General features: G+C 61.5%; 1 protein-coding gene across 1 annotated transcript in view; it reads left to right on the top strand.

Moving 5' to 3' along the window:
• LOC127035564 (nck-associated protein 1-like) overlaps positions 1–10,646 on the top strand; it is a 47,982-nt gene extending 37,336 nt beyond the window's left edge. The window contains 10 exon segments of the mRNA XM_050925585.1: positions 364–483; positions 1,867–2,006; positions 2,491–2,622; positions 3,282–3,500; positions 4,957–5,087; positions 5,661–5,681; positions 5,684–5,757; positions 6,845–6,938; positions 9,954–10,035; positions 10,590–10,646. Of these exon segments, the coding sequence (XP_050781542.1) occupies positions 364–483; positions 1,867–2,006; positions 2,491–2,622; positions 3,282–3,500; positions 4,957–5,087; positions 5,661–5,681; positions 5,684–5,757; positions 6,845–6,938; positions 9,954–10,035; positions 10,590–10,617 (1,041 nt within the window). The 3' untranslated portion in view covers positions 10,618–10,646.
• Positions 10,647–20,344: the final 9,698 nt, after the last annotated feature.

The raw sequence follows: 20,344 nt of genomic DNA, 5'->3' as shown, positions 1-20,344 counted from the left end.
GGGAGAGCCTGGGGGGCATCCATGGTGATGCATCGGGGAGGTACGGGGGACATGCATGGGGATTTAGGGGGGACATGGGGACATGGATGGCAATATAAAGGAGAAGACACCCCCCCTTTGGGAGGGCCGGGGGGCATGCATGATGATCCATGTGGGGACAACTTGGGGGGGGAGGGGTGGGCAGGCATGCATGGAGATGTGTGAGTGAGGAGCAGGGGGAGGACACAGGGCAGCGCATGGGGGAGGGGCAGGGTTGCCTCCCCCATGGGGTAAGAAGCTCAGTGGCTGGCGTTTGGGATCTGTGGCTGGAAGGTGCCAGGTGGGGGAGCAGAGCCGTGAGCCGTCCCTGGCCTCTCTCCACAGTATCCCCACCTGAAGGGCTGCAGCCTGGGTCTATGCAACAGCTTCCTGGAAGAGATCGCCAAGCAGGCTGCCAACTGCGTCATGGGCACATGTGCCGAGCAGCGCAAACTCAGTGAGCAGGTGAGGGGTGTGGCACAGTGCTGGGGGGTGTTGGGGGATCTGCCAGTGTGGGGACCCCTCTGCAACCCAGTGAAGGATGTGGCATGGTGTCAGGGGTTCCCCTCCCTGGGGCAGCTGCTATACTGGGGGCATGGGGGCTCCTCTGTGAGCAAGTGAGGGGCGTGGCATGGTGCTGGGGGTGCCGAAGGTGCTTGTACCCTTGGGGCAGTGCCCAGGGCAGCTGCCAGCCTGGGGGCCCCTTTGCGAGCAGGTGAGGGGTATGGCATGGTGCTAGGGGATGTTGGGGGAACTACCAGCCTGGGGGCCACTCTGTGAGCAGGTGAGAGGTGTGGCATGGTGCTGAGGAGTGCCTGGGGGTCTGCCAGACTGGGGGCCCCTCTGTGAGCAGATGAGGGGTGTGGCACAGTGCCGGCGGGTGTTGGGGGATCTGCCAGCATGGGGGCCTCTCTGTGAGCAGGTGAAGGGTGTGGCACGGTGCCAGGGGGTGCCTCGGGGATCTGCCAGTGTGGGGGCCCCTCTGTGAGCAGGTAAGGGGCGTGGCATGGTGCCGGGGGGTGCCTGGGGGATCTGCCAGACTGGGGGCACCTCTGCAACAAGGTGAAGGGTGCGGCATGGTGTCAGGGGGTCCCCTCCCCGGGGCAGCCACTAGACTAGGGGCATGGGAGCCCCTCTGCGAGCAAGTGAGGGGCGTGGCATGGTGCTGGGGGTGCCGGAGGAGCTTGTACCCTTGGGGCGGTGCCAAGGGCAGCTGCCAGCCTGGGGGCCCCTTTGCGAGCAGGTGAGGGGCATGGGCATGGGGCTGGGCAGTACCAGAGGAGCTGCCAGACTGGGGGCACGTCAATGAGCAAGGGGGTTATGGGACATGGCATGGCACTGGGTGGGTTTGCTTCCAGCTGGGGGTTCGGTGGGCAGGTGAAGGGCACAGGGAGTGGCATGGTGCTGGGTGGGGTACCTTGTTGAGGTGCCAGCTGAGTGCACAGCAGCAGTTGCATGTACCAGGATTGCTCGCCATCTGGGCGCGCTGACTGAGGGCTGTGGCCGGCCCTCCACAGGCTGCTCTCCAGGCTGGCAAAGCCCTGCGGGGCTGTTTGGTGCTGGGGGCTATGGAGATGGCCGTGGTTGGAGTCATGTAGCCTTGCCGGGGAGCAAATGGCCAGTGACTGCTGCTTGCTGAGCCCTGGGGGCGGTGGGGGTGGGCATCAGTGTGGCCAGTGGCTCCGTGGCAAGACGAGCCAGATGCCAGGCAGGTGGGATGTGTCCTGCACCAGAACTGGGGTGCGGGGGGAGGGGACCCTATGTGCCTCTGGGGGGCTGCCAAATCCTGGCCCTCCAAGCCCCCAGCCCCTCACTCGCTCAGTGCCCCCATCTCTATCTCCTGGGAAGCTGCTGCCCAAACACTGCGCCTCCACCATCAGCAAGGCCCAGAACAAGAAGGCCCAGAAGCAGCCCCCCAAGAAGGGGGAGCCGGAGCGGGACAAGCCAGGGGCTGAGAGCCAGAGGAAGGACCGGATCATGGTGAGCAAGTAAGCCCACCACATGGGGGTCTCCCAAGGGGCATTAGAGCTGCTCTGCCATCCCTTGGGGGTGAGGGTTCTCCCCATTCAGAGGACTCCTCCCCCTGTGCTTCAGATGGCTGGGGTAACCGGGCAGTGGGTCCCCAGAATGGCTGATGGCTCAGATCTGGGAAGCGATACTGGTACCTGGCCCTTCATAAGCACTCCCAGCCTTTCCATTGCCCAAGATACACTTGGTTTATTGGACTGCCCATCGCCCCTCGGAGCGGAGGGGGTGGTGAACCCAGGCATCTGGGCTGCCTGTCGCCCCTCGGAGCGGAGGTGGCAGTGAACCCAGGCATCTGGGCTGCCCACTTTCCCATTCATTTGAATGATCCCACCACATTTGGGGTCTGGGAGCTAGTGTGCGTTGGGCTGACAGGTGTGGGGGAGGGGCCCGGGCTCCAGAGCCATTTGCGGCGAGCGGTGACCATGCCGGCGTCTCTGCCCCCAGCATGGACAAGCTGCACCAGGGGCTGGGCGAGCTCTCCCTGAGCATCAACCACGTCCCCAGCTTCACCGTGTTCGAGCACATGGTCACACCGTCCGAATACCTCAGCAGCCACCTGGAGACGCAGCTCAACAGGTCCGTAGGCCCCGTGGCTGGCTGGCTGGCTGGCTGCGGCGTGTCCCTGCGCATGGCTCGTGGGCCTCGGGCAGGCGGGGATGGGAGTGCGGCGGGTCCCTGACTATGGCCCATGGGCTGGGAGGGGGACACGTTGCGTTCCTGCCCACAACCTTTGGGCGGGTGGGGATGGCAGAGTGGAGTGTCCCTGCCCATGGCCCTCGAGCAGGTGGGGAGGGGGACACAGCATGTCCCTGTCCATGGCCCTCAGGCAGGTGGGTGGGGAGGGGAATGCAGCATTTCCCTGTCCATGGCCCTCAGGCAGGCGGGTGGGGAGGGGGATGCAGCATTTCCCTGTCCATGGCCCTCAGGCAGGTGGGGAGGGGGACACAGCATGTCCCTGTCCATGGCCCTCAGACAGGCGGGTGGGGAGGGGATGCAGCATTTCCCTGTCCATGGCCCTCAGGCAGGCGAGTGGGGAGGCGGATGCAGCATTTCCCTGTCCATGGCCCTCAGGCAGGCGGGTGGGGAGGGGGATGCAGCATTTCCCTGTCCATGGCCCTCAGGCCGCAGGGAACATGGGAGTGAGGCTGGGTGCTTTCAGTGGGGAGGTTGTGGGCTCAGCAGATCCACTCGGGGGTCTGTGTGGGGCCCCCTCTGAGCCCCCCATCCCCTTACAGATCCTTCGTGTGGATGGCCAGCTACAACCAGGCTACGCAGGAGATTGCGTGGCCCTCTGAGGTGCTGGCTGGCCTGCGCTCCTACCTTGCCTTCATCCAGTCACTGGGGCAGTTCACGTGCGTGGACTCCAGCTGCATCATCCACAATGTCCTGCTTCAGCAGACACAACCCCTGGACTCAAGCAGGGAGCAGACCCTCACCACCATCTACACCAACTGGTGGGTGCCTGGGCTGGCGGCAGCCTGGCCTGGGCCACCGGACAGGAGAGAGCCCTGGGTATCCTTGAGCCATGGGGCAGGAGAGCCTGGGAGATGCCTGAAGGGATGGGGGAAGTGGGAAAAGCTGACCTATGAGGAAAGGTTGAGAGTCTTGGGCATGTCGAGTGTAGAGCAGAGAAGACCAAGGCAGGACTTGACACCAGTCTTTAGCTACGGTCAGGGCTGTTCCAAAGAAGGCCGAGGCCCAGTTGTTCTCCATGTGCATTGATGGGACATGAAGGAATCCGCTGTTTGCAGCCAGGGAGATCTCGGTTAGATAGTGGGAAAAGCTTTCTGGGGTCCCTGGGCTCTGGAGCAGGCTCCGAGGGGGTTGGGGAATCCCCATCACTGGAGGTTTGTAGGAACTGGTTGGACAAATCCCGGTCAGGGATGGTCCAGTTGTCCTGCCTCTGTGCCTGGCCTATGTGGCCTATTGTGGTCCCTTCCAGCCCCATATTTCTGTGGTTCTGTGCACCTGGTGGGATTTCATGGGGCTGGAAAGCCGGTGCTCGGAGAGCGACGGGTGGCCCTGCCCAGCATGGGGACAGTAATGGGAGAAACAGTCAGGCCCCTTGATCTCGCACTTTCTGGGCAAATAGGGCCGGGGAGGAGAGGGAACAAAAACCTACTTCTAGAGCCAACAAGTGAACAGGTTGCCCATGTGAGAGCTTCCCTTAGCCAGTGCCCCTCAATCCTGACCCACAGCCCTCTGCTATCCCAGTCCTGGGCTCCCCCCTAGCTCTGCCAGTGCCCCTCAGTCCTGACCCACAGCCCTCTGCTATCCCAGCCCTTGGATCCCCCCAGCTCTGCCAGTGCCCCTCAGTCCCGACCTGCAGCCCCTGCTAGCGCAGCCCTGAGCTCTCCCCAGCTCTGCCAGTGCCCCTCAATCACGGCCCGCAGCCCTCTGCTATCCCAGCCCTGAGCTTCCCACACAGCTCTGCCAGTGCCCCTCAGTCCTGACCCACAGTCCCTGCTATCCCAGCCCTGTGCTCCCATCCCTCCAGCTCTGCCAGTGCCCCTCAGTCCTGACCCACAGTCCCTGCTATCCCAGCCCTGTGCTCCTATCCCTCCAGCTCTGCCAGTGCCCCTCTATCCCGACTCACAGTCCCTGCTATCCCAGCTGTAGGCTCCCCTCAGCTCTGCCAGTTCCCCTCTTATCCCGACCCACAGCCCTCTGCTATCCCAGCTCCGGGCTCCTGCTCAGCTCTGCCAGTGCCACTCATTCCCGACCCGCAGCCCCTGCTAGCCCAGCTCTGAGCTCCCCACACAGCTCTGCCAGTGCCCCTCAGCCCCATCCCGTGCTCACACACCGGTACAAGGGAGTTTGGGCTCTGGCAGGGCAGATTCGGAGCAGGCTGGGAGAACAGTGCTGGGCCTGGCTGTCCGGTGTAAGTGGAGGCTTTTTGGCTCCATGCAGGTACCTGGAGGTGCTGCTGCGCCAGGCCAGCACTGGGGCCATTGTGCTGTCCCCAGCCATGCAGGCCTTCATCAGTGTCCCCAGGGAGTGGGAGCAGAGTTTCAGTGCAGAGGAGTTTTCAGACATCTCAGGTGAGCCGCGGCAGCTCCATGCACTGATGATGGGGCCGCGTGACGGCGGGATGCAGAGGGGGCTGCATGGCGGTGGGACAGCTGGCTCTGGATGATTCTGGGCACGGGGGTGAGGATGCGTGGTGGCAGGACAGCCGGCCCTGAGGACGGGGGATGGAGACACACAGCAGCAGGCCAGCTGGCTGTGGGGCTGAGGGTTGGAATATGCAGCGGCGGGACGGCCAGTTCTGGGGGTGGGGATGGGGATGCAAAGTGGTAGGACGGCTCTGGGGATAGGGATGGGGATGGGGATGGGGATATGCGGCGGTGGGACGGCTCTGGGGATGGGGATATGCGGCGGTGGGACGGCTCTGGGGATGAGGCTGAGGATGCATGGCAGCCGGACGGCCCTGGGTTTGGGGCTGGGGATGCGTGGTGGCGGGACGGCTGGCTCAGAGTGAGCTGGTCTGGCTGGCTGGAGACTGGGAGGCCCGGTGCTGGGACATGCTGTTCTGGGGTGTGTGAGGGCTGGGTGTGACCCAAGCAGGCCAGAAGGAGCTAACACTCTGTGTATGATCCGCTCCCCTCCCCCAGAGATGCGGGCGCTGGCCGAGCTGCTGGTCCCTATGGCATGAAGTTCCTGAGCGACAACCTCATGTGGCACGTCACCTCGCAGGTGGTGGAGCTGAAGGTAGGAGGCTGGGGCGGGAGAAGCCACTGCTGGGTGCACTCAACTCCCCAGGGCTACGGGCTGGGCAGGCAGCGGGAGTCAGTGCTTAGAGCAGAGTACCCAGGACTCCTGGATTCTCTGGAAGCAGCGTGGGGTTAGTGTGGTAGAGCAGGAGGGCTGGGAGCCAGAACTCCTGGGTTCTCTGGGAGCAGTGTGGGATCAGTGTGGTAGAGCAGGGGGTCTGGGAGCCAGGACTCCTGGGTTCCCTGGGAGTGGTGTGGGGTTAGTGTGGTAGAGCAGGGGGTCTGGGAGCCAGAACTCCTGGGTTCCCTGGGAGCAGTGTGGAGTTAGCAGGGGAGAGCAGGGGGGCTGGGAGGCAGGACTCCTGGGTTCTCTGGGAACGGTGTGGGGTTAGTGTGGTAAAGCAGGGGGGCTGGGAGCCAGAACTCCTGGGTTCTCTGGGAGCAGTGTGGAGTTAGCAGGGTAGAGCTGGGGAGCTGGGAGCCAGGACTCGTGGGTTCCCTGGGAGCAGTGTGGAGTTAACGGGTTAGAGCTGGGGGTCTGGGAGCCAGGACTCCTGGGTTCCCTGGGAACAGTGTGGATTTAGTAGGATAGAGCAGCATGGGAGCTGGGAGCCAGGACTCCTGGGTTTTATTGCCAGACCTGTCACTGTCTTGCTGTGTTCCCAGTGGATAATATCCCATCAGCTCCCAGCTAACTATGGGGAACACTGGGCCCCCACTCCTAGGTTCATGTGATAGCTCAGTACATCAGTGTCTGGGAGTTCCCTTCAGAGCCGGAGGTGCTGGCATTGGGCAAAATACTGATATCAGGGAAGATTCCCATGGCAGCAGCCCCTGGCTCTGGGTGAGTTGGGTTTGGCTAGTTCTGGCATTGTGTGAGTTGGGCCTGGCTGGTTCTGGTTCTGGCTGGCTATGGGCCAGTCAGGCCTGGCTGGTTCTGGTTCTGGGTGGCTATGGGCCAGTCGGGCCTGGCTGGCTCTGGCTCTGGTTCTGACTCTGGGTCAGTCGGGCCTGGCTGGCTTTGGCTCTGGCTGGCTCCGGCTCTGGCTGGCCCCCGTTTACCATTGTGATTGTGTCTGTTGCAGAAGTTGGTGAGTGAGAACATGGACGTGCTGGTGCAGATCCGCTCCAACTTCTACAAACCAGAGCAGATGGTATCACTGCTGCCCAGGCTGACGTGTAAGTGTCATTCCCCCCTCATTGCCCCGTCCCTGGCATCTGCATTGAACCCCCTGCCCAATCCATGGACAGCTGAGGATGGAGTTCAGGGCTGAGCTGCAATGAGCGCTGAGTGGAGAGGAGACTCAGGTGGGGAATAGCAGGTGGGGTGAGGAAAGGGACTGGGGGTTGGGGTGAGGGGCACTGGCAGAGCTGGGGGCTCAGGAGGGGGCTGAGGGTTGGGGTGAGGGGCCCTGGCAGAGCTGGGGGCTCAGGAGGGGGGCTGAGGGTTGGGGTGAGGGGCACTGGCAGAGCTGGGGGCTCAGGAGGCGGGCTGATGGTTGGGGTGAGGGGCACTGGCAGAGCTGGGGGCTCAGGAGGGGGGTGAGGGTTGGGGAGAGGGGCAGTGGCAGAGCTGGGGGCTCAGGAGGGGGGTGAGGGTTGGGGTGAGGGGTAGTGGCAGAGCTGGGGGCTCAGGAGGGGGCTGAGGGTTGGGGTGAGGGGCACTGGCAGATCTGGGGGCTCAGGAGGGGGATGAGGGTTGGGGTGAGGGGCACTGGCAGAGCTGGGGGCTCAGGAGGGGGCTGAGGGTTGAGGTGAGGGGCCCTGGCAGAGCTGGGGGCTCAGGAGGGGGGCTGAGGGTTGGGGTGAGGGGCACTGGCAGAGCCGGGGGCTCAGGAGGGGGGCTGATGGTTGGGGTGACGGGCACTGGCAGAGCTGGGGGCTCAGGAGGGGGGCTGAGGGTTGGGGTGAGGGGCACTGGCAGACCTGGGGGCTCAGGAGGGGGCTGAGGGTTGGGGTGAGGGGCACTGGCAGAGCTGGGGGCTCAGGAGGGGGCTGAGGGTTGGGGTGAGGGGCACTGGCAGAGCTGGGGGCTCAGGAGGGGGCTGAGGGTTGGGGTGAGGGGCCCTGGCAGAGCCGGGGGCTCAGGAGGTGGGGCTGAGTGTTGGGGTGAGGGGTAGTGGCAGAACTGGGGGCTCAGGAGGGGGCTCAGGGTTGGGGTGAGGGGCACTGGCAGAGCTGGGGGCTCAGGAGGGGGGTGAGGGTTGGGGTGAGGGGTAGTGGCAGAGCTGGGGGCTCAGGAGGGGGCTGAGGGTTGGGGTGAGGGGCACTGGCAGAGCTGGGGGCTCAGGAGGCAGGCTGATGGTTGGGGTGAGGGGCACTGGCAGAGCTGGGGGCTCAGGAGGTGGGGCTGAGGGTTGGGGTGAGGGGCACTGGAAGAGCTGGGGGCTCAGGAGGTGGGGCCGAGGGTTGGGGTGAGGGGTAGTGGCAGAGCTGGGGGCTCAGGAGCGGGGTGAGGGTTGGGGTGAGGGGCCCTGGCAGAGCTGGGGGCTCAGGAGGGGGGTGAGGGTTGGGGTGAGGGGTAGTGGCAGAGCTGGGGGCTCAGGAGGGGGCTGAGGGTTGGGGTGAGGGGCACTGGCAGATCTGGGGGCTCAGGAGGGGGATGAGGGTTGGGGTGAGGGGCACTGGCAGAGCTGGGGGCTCAGGAGGGGGCTGAGGGTTGAGGTGAGGGGCCCTGGCAGAGCTGGGGGCTCAGGAGGGGGGCTGAGGGTTGGGGTGAGGGGCACTGGCAGAGCCGGGGGCTCAGGAGGGGGGCTGATGGTTGGGGTGACGGGCACTGGCAGAGCTGGGGGCTCAGGAGGGGGGCTGAGGGTTGGGGTGAGGGGCACTGGCAGACCTGGGGGCTCAGGAGGGGGCTGAGGGTTGGGGTGAGGGGCACTGGCAGAGCTGGGGGCTCAGGAGGGGGCTGAGGGTTGGGGTGAGGGGCACTGGCAGAGCTGGGGGCTCAGGAGGGGGCTGAGGGTTGGGGTGAGGGGCCCTGGCAGAGCCGGGGGCTCAGGAGGTGGGGCTGAGTGTTGGGGTGAGGGGTAGTGGCAGAACTGGGGGCTCAGGAGGGGGCTCAGGTTTGGGGTGAGGGGCACTGGCAGAGCTGGGGGCTCAGGAGGGGGGTGAGGGTTGGGGTGAGGGGCCCTGGCAGAGCTGGGGGCTCAGGAGGAGCGTGAGGGTTGGGGTGAGGGGTAGTGGCAGAGCTGGGGGCTCAGGAGGGGGCTGAGGGTTGGGGTGAGGTGCACTGGCAGATCTGGGGGCTCAGGAGGGGGGTGAGGGTTGGGGTGAGGGGCACTGGCAGAGCTGGGGGCTCAGGAGGGGGCTGAGGGTTGGGGTGAGGGGCACTGGCAGAGCCGGGGGCTCAGGAGGGGGGTGAGGGTTGGGGTGAGGGGTAGTGGCAGAGCTGGGGGCTCAGGAGGGGGGTGAGGGTTGGGGTGAGGGGTAGTGGCAGAGCTGGGGGCTCAGGAGGGGGCTGAGGGTTGGGGTGAGGGGCACTGGCAGAGCTGGGGGCTCAGGAGGGGGATGAGGGTTGGGGTGAGGTGTAGTGGTAGAGCTGGGGGCTCAGGAGGTGGGACTGAGGGTTGGGGTTAGGGGCACTGGCAGAGCTGGGGGCTCAAAGGGGGGGGCTGAGGGTTGGGGTGAGGGGCACTGGCAGAGCTGGGGGCTCAGGAGGGGGCTGAGGGTTGGGGTGAGGGGCCCTGGCAGAGCTGGGGGCTCAGGAGGGGGGTGAGGTTTGGGATGAGGGGTAGTGGCAGAGCTGGGGGCTCAGGAGGGGGCTGAGGGTTGGGGTGAGGGGCCCTGGCAGAGCTGGGGGCTCAGGAAGGGGGCTGAGGGTTGGGGTGAGGGGCACTGGCAGAGCCAGGGGCTCAGGAGAGGGCCTGAGGTTTGGGGTGAGGGGCACTGGCAGAGCCGGGGGCTCAGGAGGGGGGCTGATGGTTGGGGTGAGGGGCACTGGCAGAGCTGGGGGCTCAGGAGGGGGGCTGAGGGTTGGAGTGAGGGGCACTGGCAGAGCTGGGGGCTCAGAAGGGGGGCTGAGGATTGGGGTGAGGGGTACTGTCAGAGCTGGAGGCTCAGGACGGGGGCTCAGGGTTGGGGTGAGGGGTGCTAGTTTCCAGGCATAGGCCCAGGGGTATGTTGTACCCCCTTTGTTTTGCAGCCCCGTCTCCTGTGTGTCCTCGCAATTCACCCCCCACCCCGTCTCTCCCCCAGCTGCTGACGATGTGCTGAAAAGAATGACCATCATCGGGGAGATCCTGAGCTTCCGCTCCATGGCACAGAGTGGGCTGCTGAGGTGGGTGCTGGCCATTGGGGGTGGGGGGGAGTGGAACTGAGTGAGGCCTAGGCCAGCATGTCTGGGGGGGGGCATTCAAGGCCAGGGTGGAGGAGCTGGCTGCCCCCACTGTGCACCAGCCTGGGAGGCAGCATTGGAGCTGTGTGGGGCAGGCCTTTCACACTCTTCCTGGAGCATTATGAGGCTGTGATGGAGGGGAGTCACTGACCCCCCCCGCCATGTATGCTGGGGACATGGCTGGGCAGGGGTGGTGAGTGTCCCACATCCCTCCTAGGACAGGTCTCTGCGCAGCTCTGCCCAGGTGGCCTCTGGAAATCAGGGACAGTAACTGGCCCCAGCCCCTCTCTGGGGTCAGTGGGGAGGGTTTGTTGGCTAACACCTGTGCGGTGCTTGGAGAGCCTCAAGCATTGCATTGCTCCTTTCCTGCACTTGGCTGCTGGACAGTTGTTAAAGAGCTGCCACGTCCCACCCCAGAGGGAGCCTGGGGCTGCTACATGAGAGGGGGCGAACTGTGTCCATTGCCATCTCAAGGGCTGGCTCTCTTCTTGCTGCAGGTCTTCTCCAACCGCTGCCCGTTCCTGACGGGCCCTATCGAGTGGCTGAAGGACTTCGTCACCGCAGACACGGACATAAAGGTGGGGGCGACCCTTGTGCTTCTCTCTGCTGTGGCTAGGCGGGCAGATCAGAGAACATGCTGGGCTGCTGCGCAGGCAGCCTCCCCCTGCTGTCCATATCTGGGCCCAGGGTGATTGGCCTGGGTGTCTCTCCTCCTGCCAGGGGCCTTTACCCCAGCTGGGGATCCAGAGTGTGGCAGTGTGTGCCAGGCCCCACAGGCCTAATCGTGGGCTGGGGGTGGGGTTGTCCAGCCACATGGGAGATGCCCCTTCCCCCAGGAGACAAAAGTCCCAGCTCCCCTCCAATCTGCATCACAGCTCAGGTTGATCTGGCTCAGGTTCTCAGGAGCAGCCACCGGGGGTCTGCAGACCCAGTTGAGGATGGGTGAGGGGTTTTGCTGCATGACCCAGAGTTCTCTCCTCAGCACCTGAGTTAATATTTATCCATGAGCGTGATGGAAACTCTGGGCCTGAGTTCAGCCCCTGCCCATGCTGCAGAGATGGAAATGCTGGACGCCTGCCTGCTGCAGAGAGGGGTCTGGGTCTGTTCGAGCCGTCGCCTTGCAGAGCCTGGGCCCAGCATGCTGCAGTGTCCACAGGGCTCTCAGCATTGTCCCAGCCAGCAGCAGCCTCCCCAGATCACTCACTGCAGTCTCCAGGCGGGGAGTGCTGGGGGCTAGTGGTTGCCTGTGCCTGAGCCAGTGATCGCGGCTGCTGCAGAGGGGAAGAGCACTCAGAGCTTGTCGCGAATGTCTGCTCTGCCCTGAGGGAACCCAGGCCTCAAATGGTGCAGAGACCCAGGGTAAGAAATGGAAACACCCCCCAACTCCCACTCCATGCCAGGACTGGGTGGGCCTCGCTGGGAGGCTGTTCTGTGAGTATAAGCCCCAGGGGGCTCCGCTACCAGAGGGTGGCTGGCCAGAGCTGCACTCTGGGAATGTGTCATCTCGGCCCCATGGGCCTTGGTGGCAAAACTTCCCTGACATCAGTGGGTTGCGGTTCAGCACCCACAGTCCCCAGGGCTGCCCTGGCTGGACAGTCTTGTGTTGGGGGCTCTGGCGGGTTTGTTGGCCTCCAGCCCTGGGTGGGAGTGGAGTCTCCTTTGGAGAGTGGGTGCCCAGGCAGCCTGACATGCCACAGCCTCACCTTGGGGCCTCTCTCGGGCTAGGCAGAGGCATGTGGCGTGTTGTGCTCAGCCCTGCACCGTTGCTCTGAACAGGGACACTGCGCTGCCAGGGTGGCAGGGTCTGGGGATGTTCTGTCGTGTGGAGAGGCCTGAACACACGCTGTGTCCTTGGGGTTGGAGCACATTGTGAGACTCGATAAACTATGAGCCAGAGTTTGCCCTGGGCTCAGCGTGGGTGGCTCCTAGGTGGGCAGAACGGGGATGGGTAGATACTGTTGGATGCTGACTGGTCCATACTGCTCTTGTTGCCCCGCTGGTGCCTGGGGGGGTGGCATGATGTGTGAGCACGGTGGGCTCCTGCTGGCTTTGGCGGACAGGCACGTTCTGGTGTGGTGGGTCCCTCCCAAGGTGGCGGCTCACAGGGTTGTGTCAGTTCAAATTGTGCTTTCCTAGCTGGACCCCACTTTCAGCCCAAAGGAGCTGGTGTTGTGGGGTCCTCGTGGAAACCAAGGGGACATGCCTGTTAGATGGGACCCATCCTTAGTATCGATATTTGAGAGGTCGGCCTGAGGATAGTGGCAGAGCAGAGCAGGCCTGTGTTAATGATACAAAGTGTGAATGGAGAGCAGAGTGTGTGTTAATGACGCATGGTGAGAATGCAGAGCAGAGCAGTGTGTGTGTTAATGATGCAGGGTGTGAATGCAGAGCAGAGCAGGATGGGTGTCTTGACGCAGGGTGTGAATGCAAAGCTGGGCTGTGCATGTGTGTGACGAACTGGGACTATTCTTAGTGTGGTCTGTGAATGCTGAGTGGGGAGTGTTGGCCTGAGAGGACGGTCTGCACTGGGGGATGGGAGACCGACCTTGAGGAAAGATACCTGAGCATGTAACATGAGAACCCAGGAAGGGGTTAGAGGCCAGGTGACACCTCTGCCCGGGAAGCTGAACAAAGGCTGGGAGAAGAGACGCTGGGGCGAGAGAGGGAGTTTTCAGGAGTTGGCTAAGGAATGGAGGGAAGCGCAGACGGGGCTCTGATTCCTCAGTGGGGCTGTGGTGTCCCTGGGACCCCAAGATGGACCTAATTAGGGAGGATCCTGTTGTCTGTACGTGCAAGGCCTGTCTTGGACTGCTGGCTGGCTGAGAGTCATGGTGAGTCGCAGGAAGCCGGGGGGTGTAGGGCCTTGTGTTCCCCCACACTCTGTGACAATGTGTGATTGACACAAGGTGTGAATGCAGAGCTGGACAGGGAGTCTGTTAATGCAGGGTGTGAATGCAGAGCGGTGTGTGTGTTAAATCACACAGGGTGTGAATGCAGAGAAGAGCAGTGTGTGCTAATGATGCCGGGTGCGAATGCAGAGCAGAGCAGGGTCTTTGTGTTGACACAGGGTGCCAATGCAGAGCAGTACATGTGTCAATGATGCAGGGTGTGAATGGTGGGCAGGGTGTATCTTAATGATGCAGGGTGTGAATGCCGGGCAGAGTGTTTGTTAATGATGCAGGGTGTGAATGCCGGGCAGGGTGTTTGTTAATGATGCAGGGTGTGAATGCCAGGCAGGGTGTATGTTAATGACGCTGGGTGTGAATGCTGGGCAGGGTGTGTGTTAATAATGCAGGGTGTGAATGCCTGGAAGGGTGTATGTTAATGATGCAGGGTGTGAATGCAGAGGGGTATTTACTGTACAGCAGTCCATAGACAGTCAAGTAGTGGGGTGTGGTGGCCAGGCATTGGACTGGCTGGGTAAGAATGTGCCCACGCTGCCAGAGAGGCACATGCCAGCAATTGCCCGTTTTTCAGAGCCATGGACAGAGGGCTGGGAACCCCACTCCAGCTCCATTTAGCAAGATGGGTTTCGCAGCTCCAAGAGGAGGGCATTGGATCTGACCATGTGGCCTGCTGGCCTGCGCCACACCCCATGCGGGGGTGACTGTCACCCTGATTAGATTCAGGCAAATCACACAAGGGCGCTGGCCACGGGATCTTGTGATGGCAGCACACACCTGCCATCTGCAGGCTGAACTCGTCTGTCATGCTGAGGCCTGTCAGATGTGGAATGAGTCACTCCAGACCTGGATGCCGCTTGCACCTGGCAGATGGACCATGGGGCTGGGCTAATGCAGCTGGAGCCGGTGACGGTCAGTGAGAGATGGAGGGGAGCCAAGAACCATACAGCTTAGGAAAGAGCTGCCTGGGGCTGCTGGTTGGGTCCTGTCCTCCATTGCAGGGCCGGCTCTAGCCATTTCGCCGCCCCAAGCATGGCGGCATGCCGCGGGGGGCGCTCTGCCGCTCGCCGGTCCCACGGCTCCGGTGGACCTCCCACAGGCGTGCCTGAGGATGCTCCAGCGGAGGCGCGGGACCAGCGGACCCTCCGCAGGGACGCCTGCGGGTGGTCCACCGGAGCCGCCTACCGCCCTGCCGGCAACTGGCAGAGCGCCCCCTGCGGCATGTAGCCCCAAGCACGCGCTTGGCGTGCTGGGGCCTGGAGCTGGCCCTGCTCCATTGACCCCCAGTGTCCTTGTGCAGGCAGGGCTGGGCTGGCCCAGTGCTTTGAGAGCTGGGCTTGTGGCACTGTCAGGGGGGATGAGCATGCAGGAGCAGTGGGGAAGGTGCAGCTGGGATTGCAGCTCTGTCCCCAACCATCCCTTCTCCCCTCAGGCAGAGCCAGGCCCTCTGCTGTTCCCCAGGGGGTTGGGCTGCACCCTCAGAGCATGGAGAACCTGTGAGGAAGGAACTGGCTGCTGCAGTACAACTAGTGCGGTGTCAGCAGCCACCTGGCTAGAAAGAGCAGGGATGCCCAGTCAGTGCCTCTAGCAGCCAGAGGGTCCAGCCCGGACTGAGGGACCTGGAGAGGGAGAGGCCATGAATCTGCCAGCACACTGCATGCAAATGCCCGCTCAGCTGGGGTCCAAGCAGCGATGGGGAGTGGGCAGGGAGCATTGCTGGGAGCAAGACCCAGGTGTGTGGAGCTGGGAGACACAACCATGTGTCCTGATCCACATTGGAGGGGATGGTCGCCACCGCCGCGGATCCCCAGGAGTTCGGCCAACACAGGCAGGAGGGATGGATGTATCTAGGTGCTGTCCTGTTTTACTGCTTGTGCTTCCCAGGGCCATTGATGGGGACCAGCCAGGGGACAGGCCTGAGAAACACCTAGGGAGGGTTGGGTCTCTGGACAATGTGGGGTTATCTGCAGGGAAGAGCCCAGGCAGAGCTGGGAGAATATCAGCACCTGGGTTAATTGGGTCAGGGCGGTCATACCCTGCGTGAGCCCCAGGGGGCAGTAGCAGACAGCACATTAGACGTCTGGCTAGGTGCTGCCTTGTGCTATGGCAGTTTAAAGACAGGGCTGTCTGGGGCAGAGCTGGGGGGGAGCCCCTCTCTGTACAGCTGGGATGGGCACCGTGTTACAGGCGGGAGCGTGTTCAGAGATGGTGGGATGGGTCCGGCAAGCTGCCATGCTGGCTCCTTTGGGCTCACCTGGGGTTTTCAGGCAGGTCGGAACTGCGCGGTGGTGCTGTGGGGCCAGATCTTTAAACAAAGTCAAACTGGAAATGAGAGGGAACTGGGTTATCCTTCTCCCATGATCTTCGGGGAGACTCTGGGTTAGGATGTCAGGCTGGGTCAGGGATATTCTGATTCTCCATTTCGGACCCATGGATGTGTAACTAGGTTGGTATTTAGTTTGGGTTTGGCCCTGGGGTGGGTGTTGATTTCAGCAACATCACCAATATTCCCTTGTGCGCCCAGGGGTCCTCTCCTGTTGTGTTGCTGCTGTGTTCAACCCCACATGTGGCTGCATTAGAGTGGTGGACAAAGTGATCCTGTATTTGCACACCCGGTGAAGCCAGTGGGTGGAGAAGGGCCAAGGGGATGTAAATAAGGTGATTTTTCATTGACAGAGTTAATGGCTTTATTATCAGCAATGCAGCACAGATAAGGAGTGAGTGGAACTCATTTTGCACTGGTAGTGAGGGAGCGAATGCCTCCAGAGCCACAGAGCAATTACAAGGAAGTAGGACTGGAGGTTCCCAGCAGAATGGAGGGGTGAGGAGAATGGTAATGGGGTTACTCTCTGTCATGGAGTCAGCGGGCGATGCTCTGGAACTGCTCCCCACCAAGCTAGGCAGGACTTTGGGGAGCCTCCTCTCCCTTGGAGCAGACTTGTTCAGGGCAAGAAGCTCACGTCTTCACCTCCTGGGTCTCTCCTTGGAGCATTCAGCATCCTCTGCCCCTCCGTGCGCTTCCCACCGCAAGCCCGCCCCAGCGGGGTCCTGGGGAAGCCACAGGGTCCTGCACCCCCACTTTGCAGTCAGACGTGACTCTCAGCCAGCCAGTAAAACAGAGGTTTATTCGATGACAGGAACAGGGTCTAAAATAGAGCTTGTAGATACAGCGAACCGGACCCCTCGTCCGGGTCCATTCTGGGGGGGCAGTGAGCTAGACCCCATGTCTGCACTTCACTCCTCGTCCCCAGTTAACTCCAGACTAACAACCTCCTCCTCTGCTCAGTTCCTTTCCCCGGGCCAGGAGGTCACCTGATCTCTTTGTCTCCAACACCTTCAGTTGGCACCTTTGCAGAGGAGGGGCCCAGGCCATCAGTTGCTAGGAGACAGAGGGTCAGGCATTTAGGTGCACTGGCCCTTTGCTCTGCCAGATACTTAAGAACTGCCTAGGGGACACTGAGGCACCAACACAGTATTCAGAGAAAACATTAAGAACATTCCTAGTTCATCATACTCACCTCCAGCAAGCATGGAAGGACAGTAATCACAGGCTCAGCACTGCCAAATGGGCCTTACCAGATCGCGAGGCGATAACGTGGCCGGGGCTGAGGCTGAGAGCTGGACATTGAGGTCAGGAAAACCCACCCCACCCAGGCGTGACTTGGGGCTTGACACAGGGGCAAAGGAAGCCAAGCTGCGGGGGCTGTGTCATGCTGGAATTTGCAGCTGGCTCAGCTGCCAGGCAGGGGCCTTGCTGGAGCACACGTGGGGGATCAGCTCTCTGATGTACGCGCTGGGGCCGTGGCACATCTGGTGCTGTGGAGCTCCAGCTGAGTTAGCCGAGAACGACTTGAGTGCAGACAAGCCTGGACTTCGGGGGCCTGGTGCTTGGGGACATGAATGATCCCACAAGGAGGGGCTCCCTTGTTATCCCCATATTGCAGTGGGGGAAGTTGCAGTGCAGAGGGAGGGGAAGTGACTCGCCAAAGGTCGCCAGTCGGTCTGTGGCAGAGCCAGGAATGGAACCCAGGAGTCCTGCCTCCCTCCTCCTGGCACAAGCTCTGAGCCCCAGATTCCTGTAGGTGCAGCTCAAAGGGAGGAGCCATCGGTACGAGCTCATTATCTTGCTCCATACCATGAGCTCGGCTCCTGAGACATGAAGGCAGCTGTCCATCCATCTGTGTGTGTGTGTGTCCTGGCTGTCCATCTGCCTCGCTCAGTGTCAGGTCTGTGGGTCTGTCTCTCTCTGGGCTGCCTGCATCTCTCCCTTAAGCTGTCTAAAGAACAAGCCCATCTGAGTGATGTGAATTCAGGGCCCTGTCCTTGTAGAGCCTGGACACCCCCATCCCCCTGCTTCTCCCCAGCGGGCGCAGCCCATCCAGCCCCCGTCAGTCTCCTCCTCCCTGAGGATTAGGGCTTGCTCATAGCCAGCAGAGAGGCTGAGATCCTAACCAGGAGGCCAGATAGTGGGCACAGGCCACCACCACAGACACTAGAAGCTGGACTGAGACCCTGGGACCCAGTCCCCCCAGCAGTAACAGCTTTGGGATCACTCATGTCCCACCAGCTCTGGAACCTACCACTGCTGCACTGCTCCATCCCATCCCACTGCCAGCCCTGCCCCCCCCCACTGCCCTGGATTTACCTGCCACCACTCTGGTACCAGCTCCTGGCTGGTCTCTCAGATCCATGATGCAGACGGAGAAAGAGCCCGTGTGGCTGCCTCTGACAGAGATGGAGGTGGGGGAGGAACCTCTAAGGGCTGGACCTAGGGCCAGATCATGCTAGGCTCTCCCCTTCTTACTGGGAAGGGGCTCTGCGGGTCACACTGGGTCGTGGGCAAATCTGGGGCAGCCTAGTGCCCAGTTGCATTGCTGCACGGAGGGATGGAATGCAGCTCACCCGTCCAGTGTCAGCAAAGCGCCACTTCCCTAGTGTAGCCGGGCCCTGTGTCTGGGACAGGTGCTGGCTGGTGAGCTGCACTGATTGGGCTGAGCCTTCTCTCTCTCGGTGCCATTCACAGCCCTCTCCAGTGTCGCTGGCGTGTCCTACCCGGTGACAGGTTGTCAGCTTAGCAACTGTCATGAGGGTGACAGCAAGTTTCCGGATGCCTTAGAGCTGAGCCGGTTACCAGAGGGAGGCTTGCACAGAAGAGCGATGCAGTTGGCACTGGCATTGCCTTGCCTGTCACCTCTGGGGGGCATTTCCTCTCTGCCCCCTCTCTTTGGATCCAGGCCCAGCCTCCTCGCTAGGCAGGTGGGGTCCCACTTCCACTTATTGCCCTGCCATTTGCGCTGCTGCCCCCAGACAGCCTGGATTCAGAGGCTCGAAGACCTAGTGGACTGGAGACAAGTGAAAGCTCCCGCTATGGCACACTCCCATATGTCACGAGGACTTGGAGAGGTTCCGTCAGCCGGCTACTGTGATAGTTGTGGTGGGTTATGAATGGCCTAGTGCTGGGAGCCAGAGCTGGTCAGCGTCATGCCTTGCAGAGCAGACGCGAGTCCCGCTATGCATCTCAGTCTGAGGGCAGCTGCCCCTCTGACTGAGCTGTCATTAGTGGGTCAGGGGCTGCACCCTTCAGGGGTTAGCCTGGCTGGGCTAGGTACCTTGGGCTGGGTAGGGATGTCACCCCTCCTTTATCTGGGCTGGATCGGCATCTCCTCCTACCCTAGGGGGCATGTCAATTGTTCCTCTCAACCGTTTATCATGCTGATTTCAAATAAAGGGCAGCCCGGTATAGATTCCCAGAGTTCCCAGCAGGTGAGACTCACCAGCCCTCCATGGCCCTAGATCCCTGTGTTCTTGGTGAGGCCTCTGGGATAGGCTGGAGCCTGCCTCCTTCCCACAGCGAGGACAGAACACATGGGGGATCAGTGGGATCCTTTAAGGACTAGAATCCTCTCCCAACCATGTGTGGCCAGAGGGCTGCACTCTGCCTGTGCCGGGGTCACCTTTAATGCCCAACATTAGTTCTAATTAGGGAGGCCACCTGTCCTGTTTTTTGAGATATGTCTCTTATTTGGTGTGTCATGTCCCATTACCATGGTCCAATTAATGCTGCTAATCAGGGTTTGACCAGATGCAGAGTGTTCCAAAGGACTGGTCCTGTGCTGGGGCACAGAGCTGGGATCTGGGGTAATTAATACAGAGCCCTAACGTTAGCTCTGCCCATTTAGTTTCCATCCACGTGACCTTTGTGACCTGGAGATGTAGATGGTCACTAGCCCTACTCATTGTTAGTGTCGGCATGGGCTCTCGCTCCCCATGTGCTGCTTTTCCTTTAGGGTGTAATAGACAATGATCCACCATGTAGGATTTGAGAGAAATGGAGCTGAAATCCTTGAGATAGAACCTTGTTATCTAGGAAATCCTACAGGCTCTGAAGAGCCCTTTCAATGAGCACACATAAAATCCCAATAGACCTGACCACGGTCTTCAGGGCCCTTCCACAGGTGCTCACAGCCCATAGAACCCGACCATGTTCCTCTAGACTCTTCCACAGGGGCTCACAGCCCATAGAACCCGACCGTGTTCCCCGGGGCTCTTCCATAGGGGCTCATAGCCCGTAGAACCTGACTGTGTTCCCCGGGGCTCTTCCATCAGAGCTCACAGCCCGTAGAACCCAACCGCGGTCTCTGGGACTCTTCCATAAGAGCTCCCATCTCATAGACCCTGACTGTGTTCCCCGGGGCTCTTCCATAGGAGCTCACAGCCCATAGAACCCCACCGTGGTCCCTGGGGCTTTTCCATAGCAGCTCACAGCCAATAGAACCCGACTGTGTTCCCCGGGACTCTTCCATAGGGGCTCACAGCCCATAGAACCCGACTGTGTTCCCTGGGGCTCTTCCATAGGAGATCACAGCCCATAGAACCCGACCACGGTCTCCGGGGCTCTTCCATAGGAGCTCACAGCCCATAGAACCCGACCGTGGTCCCCGGGGCTCTTCCATAGCAGCTCACAGCCAGCGCTTAGCTGTTCAGATTCCAGGCACTCTCTCCTTTTTCCTGAATGCTCAAGTGTGCTTTCCTCTTTGTTAGTTTCTGTTTTTAACCTGTCAAGGGATTTGTCTGGGAATTGTGCTGCAGTGAAATGACCATTTCCTAGGGATGGAGGAGGGTAGCTGTGTGGTTAAGGCTTTGGACTAAGATTTGAGAGATCTGGGTCTAATTCCCCATTTAGCCATAGACTCTGTGTACGTGATCTTATGCAAGGTACTTAATTCATCCTGTGTCTCTGTGTGGAACAGAGAGTTCCCTCCTCATGGGGGGCGGGAGGAGAGGCTGTTAAGCAGGTGCTCGGTACGAGGATGATGAGCTGGATAGTTGCCTAGGTAGAGTTGCCTGGT

Source organism: Gopherus flavomarginatus, chromosome 16 (assembly GCF_025201925.1).
Source record: "Gopherus flavomarginatus isolate rGopFla2 chromosome 16, rGopFla2.mat.asm, whole genome shotgun sequence".
Classification (NCBI taxonomy): Eukaryota; Metazoa; Chordata; order Testudines; family Testudinidae; genus Gopherus; species Gopherus flavomarginatus.
Note: the sequence above shows the minus strand (reverse complement) of the source record. Positions and strands in the feature narration are given on the sequence as shown.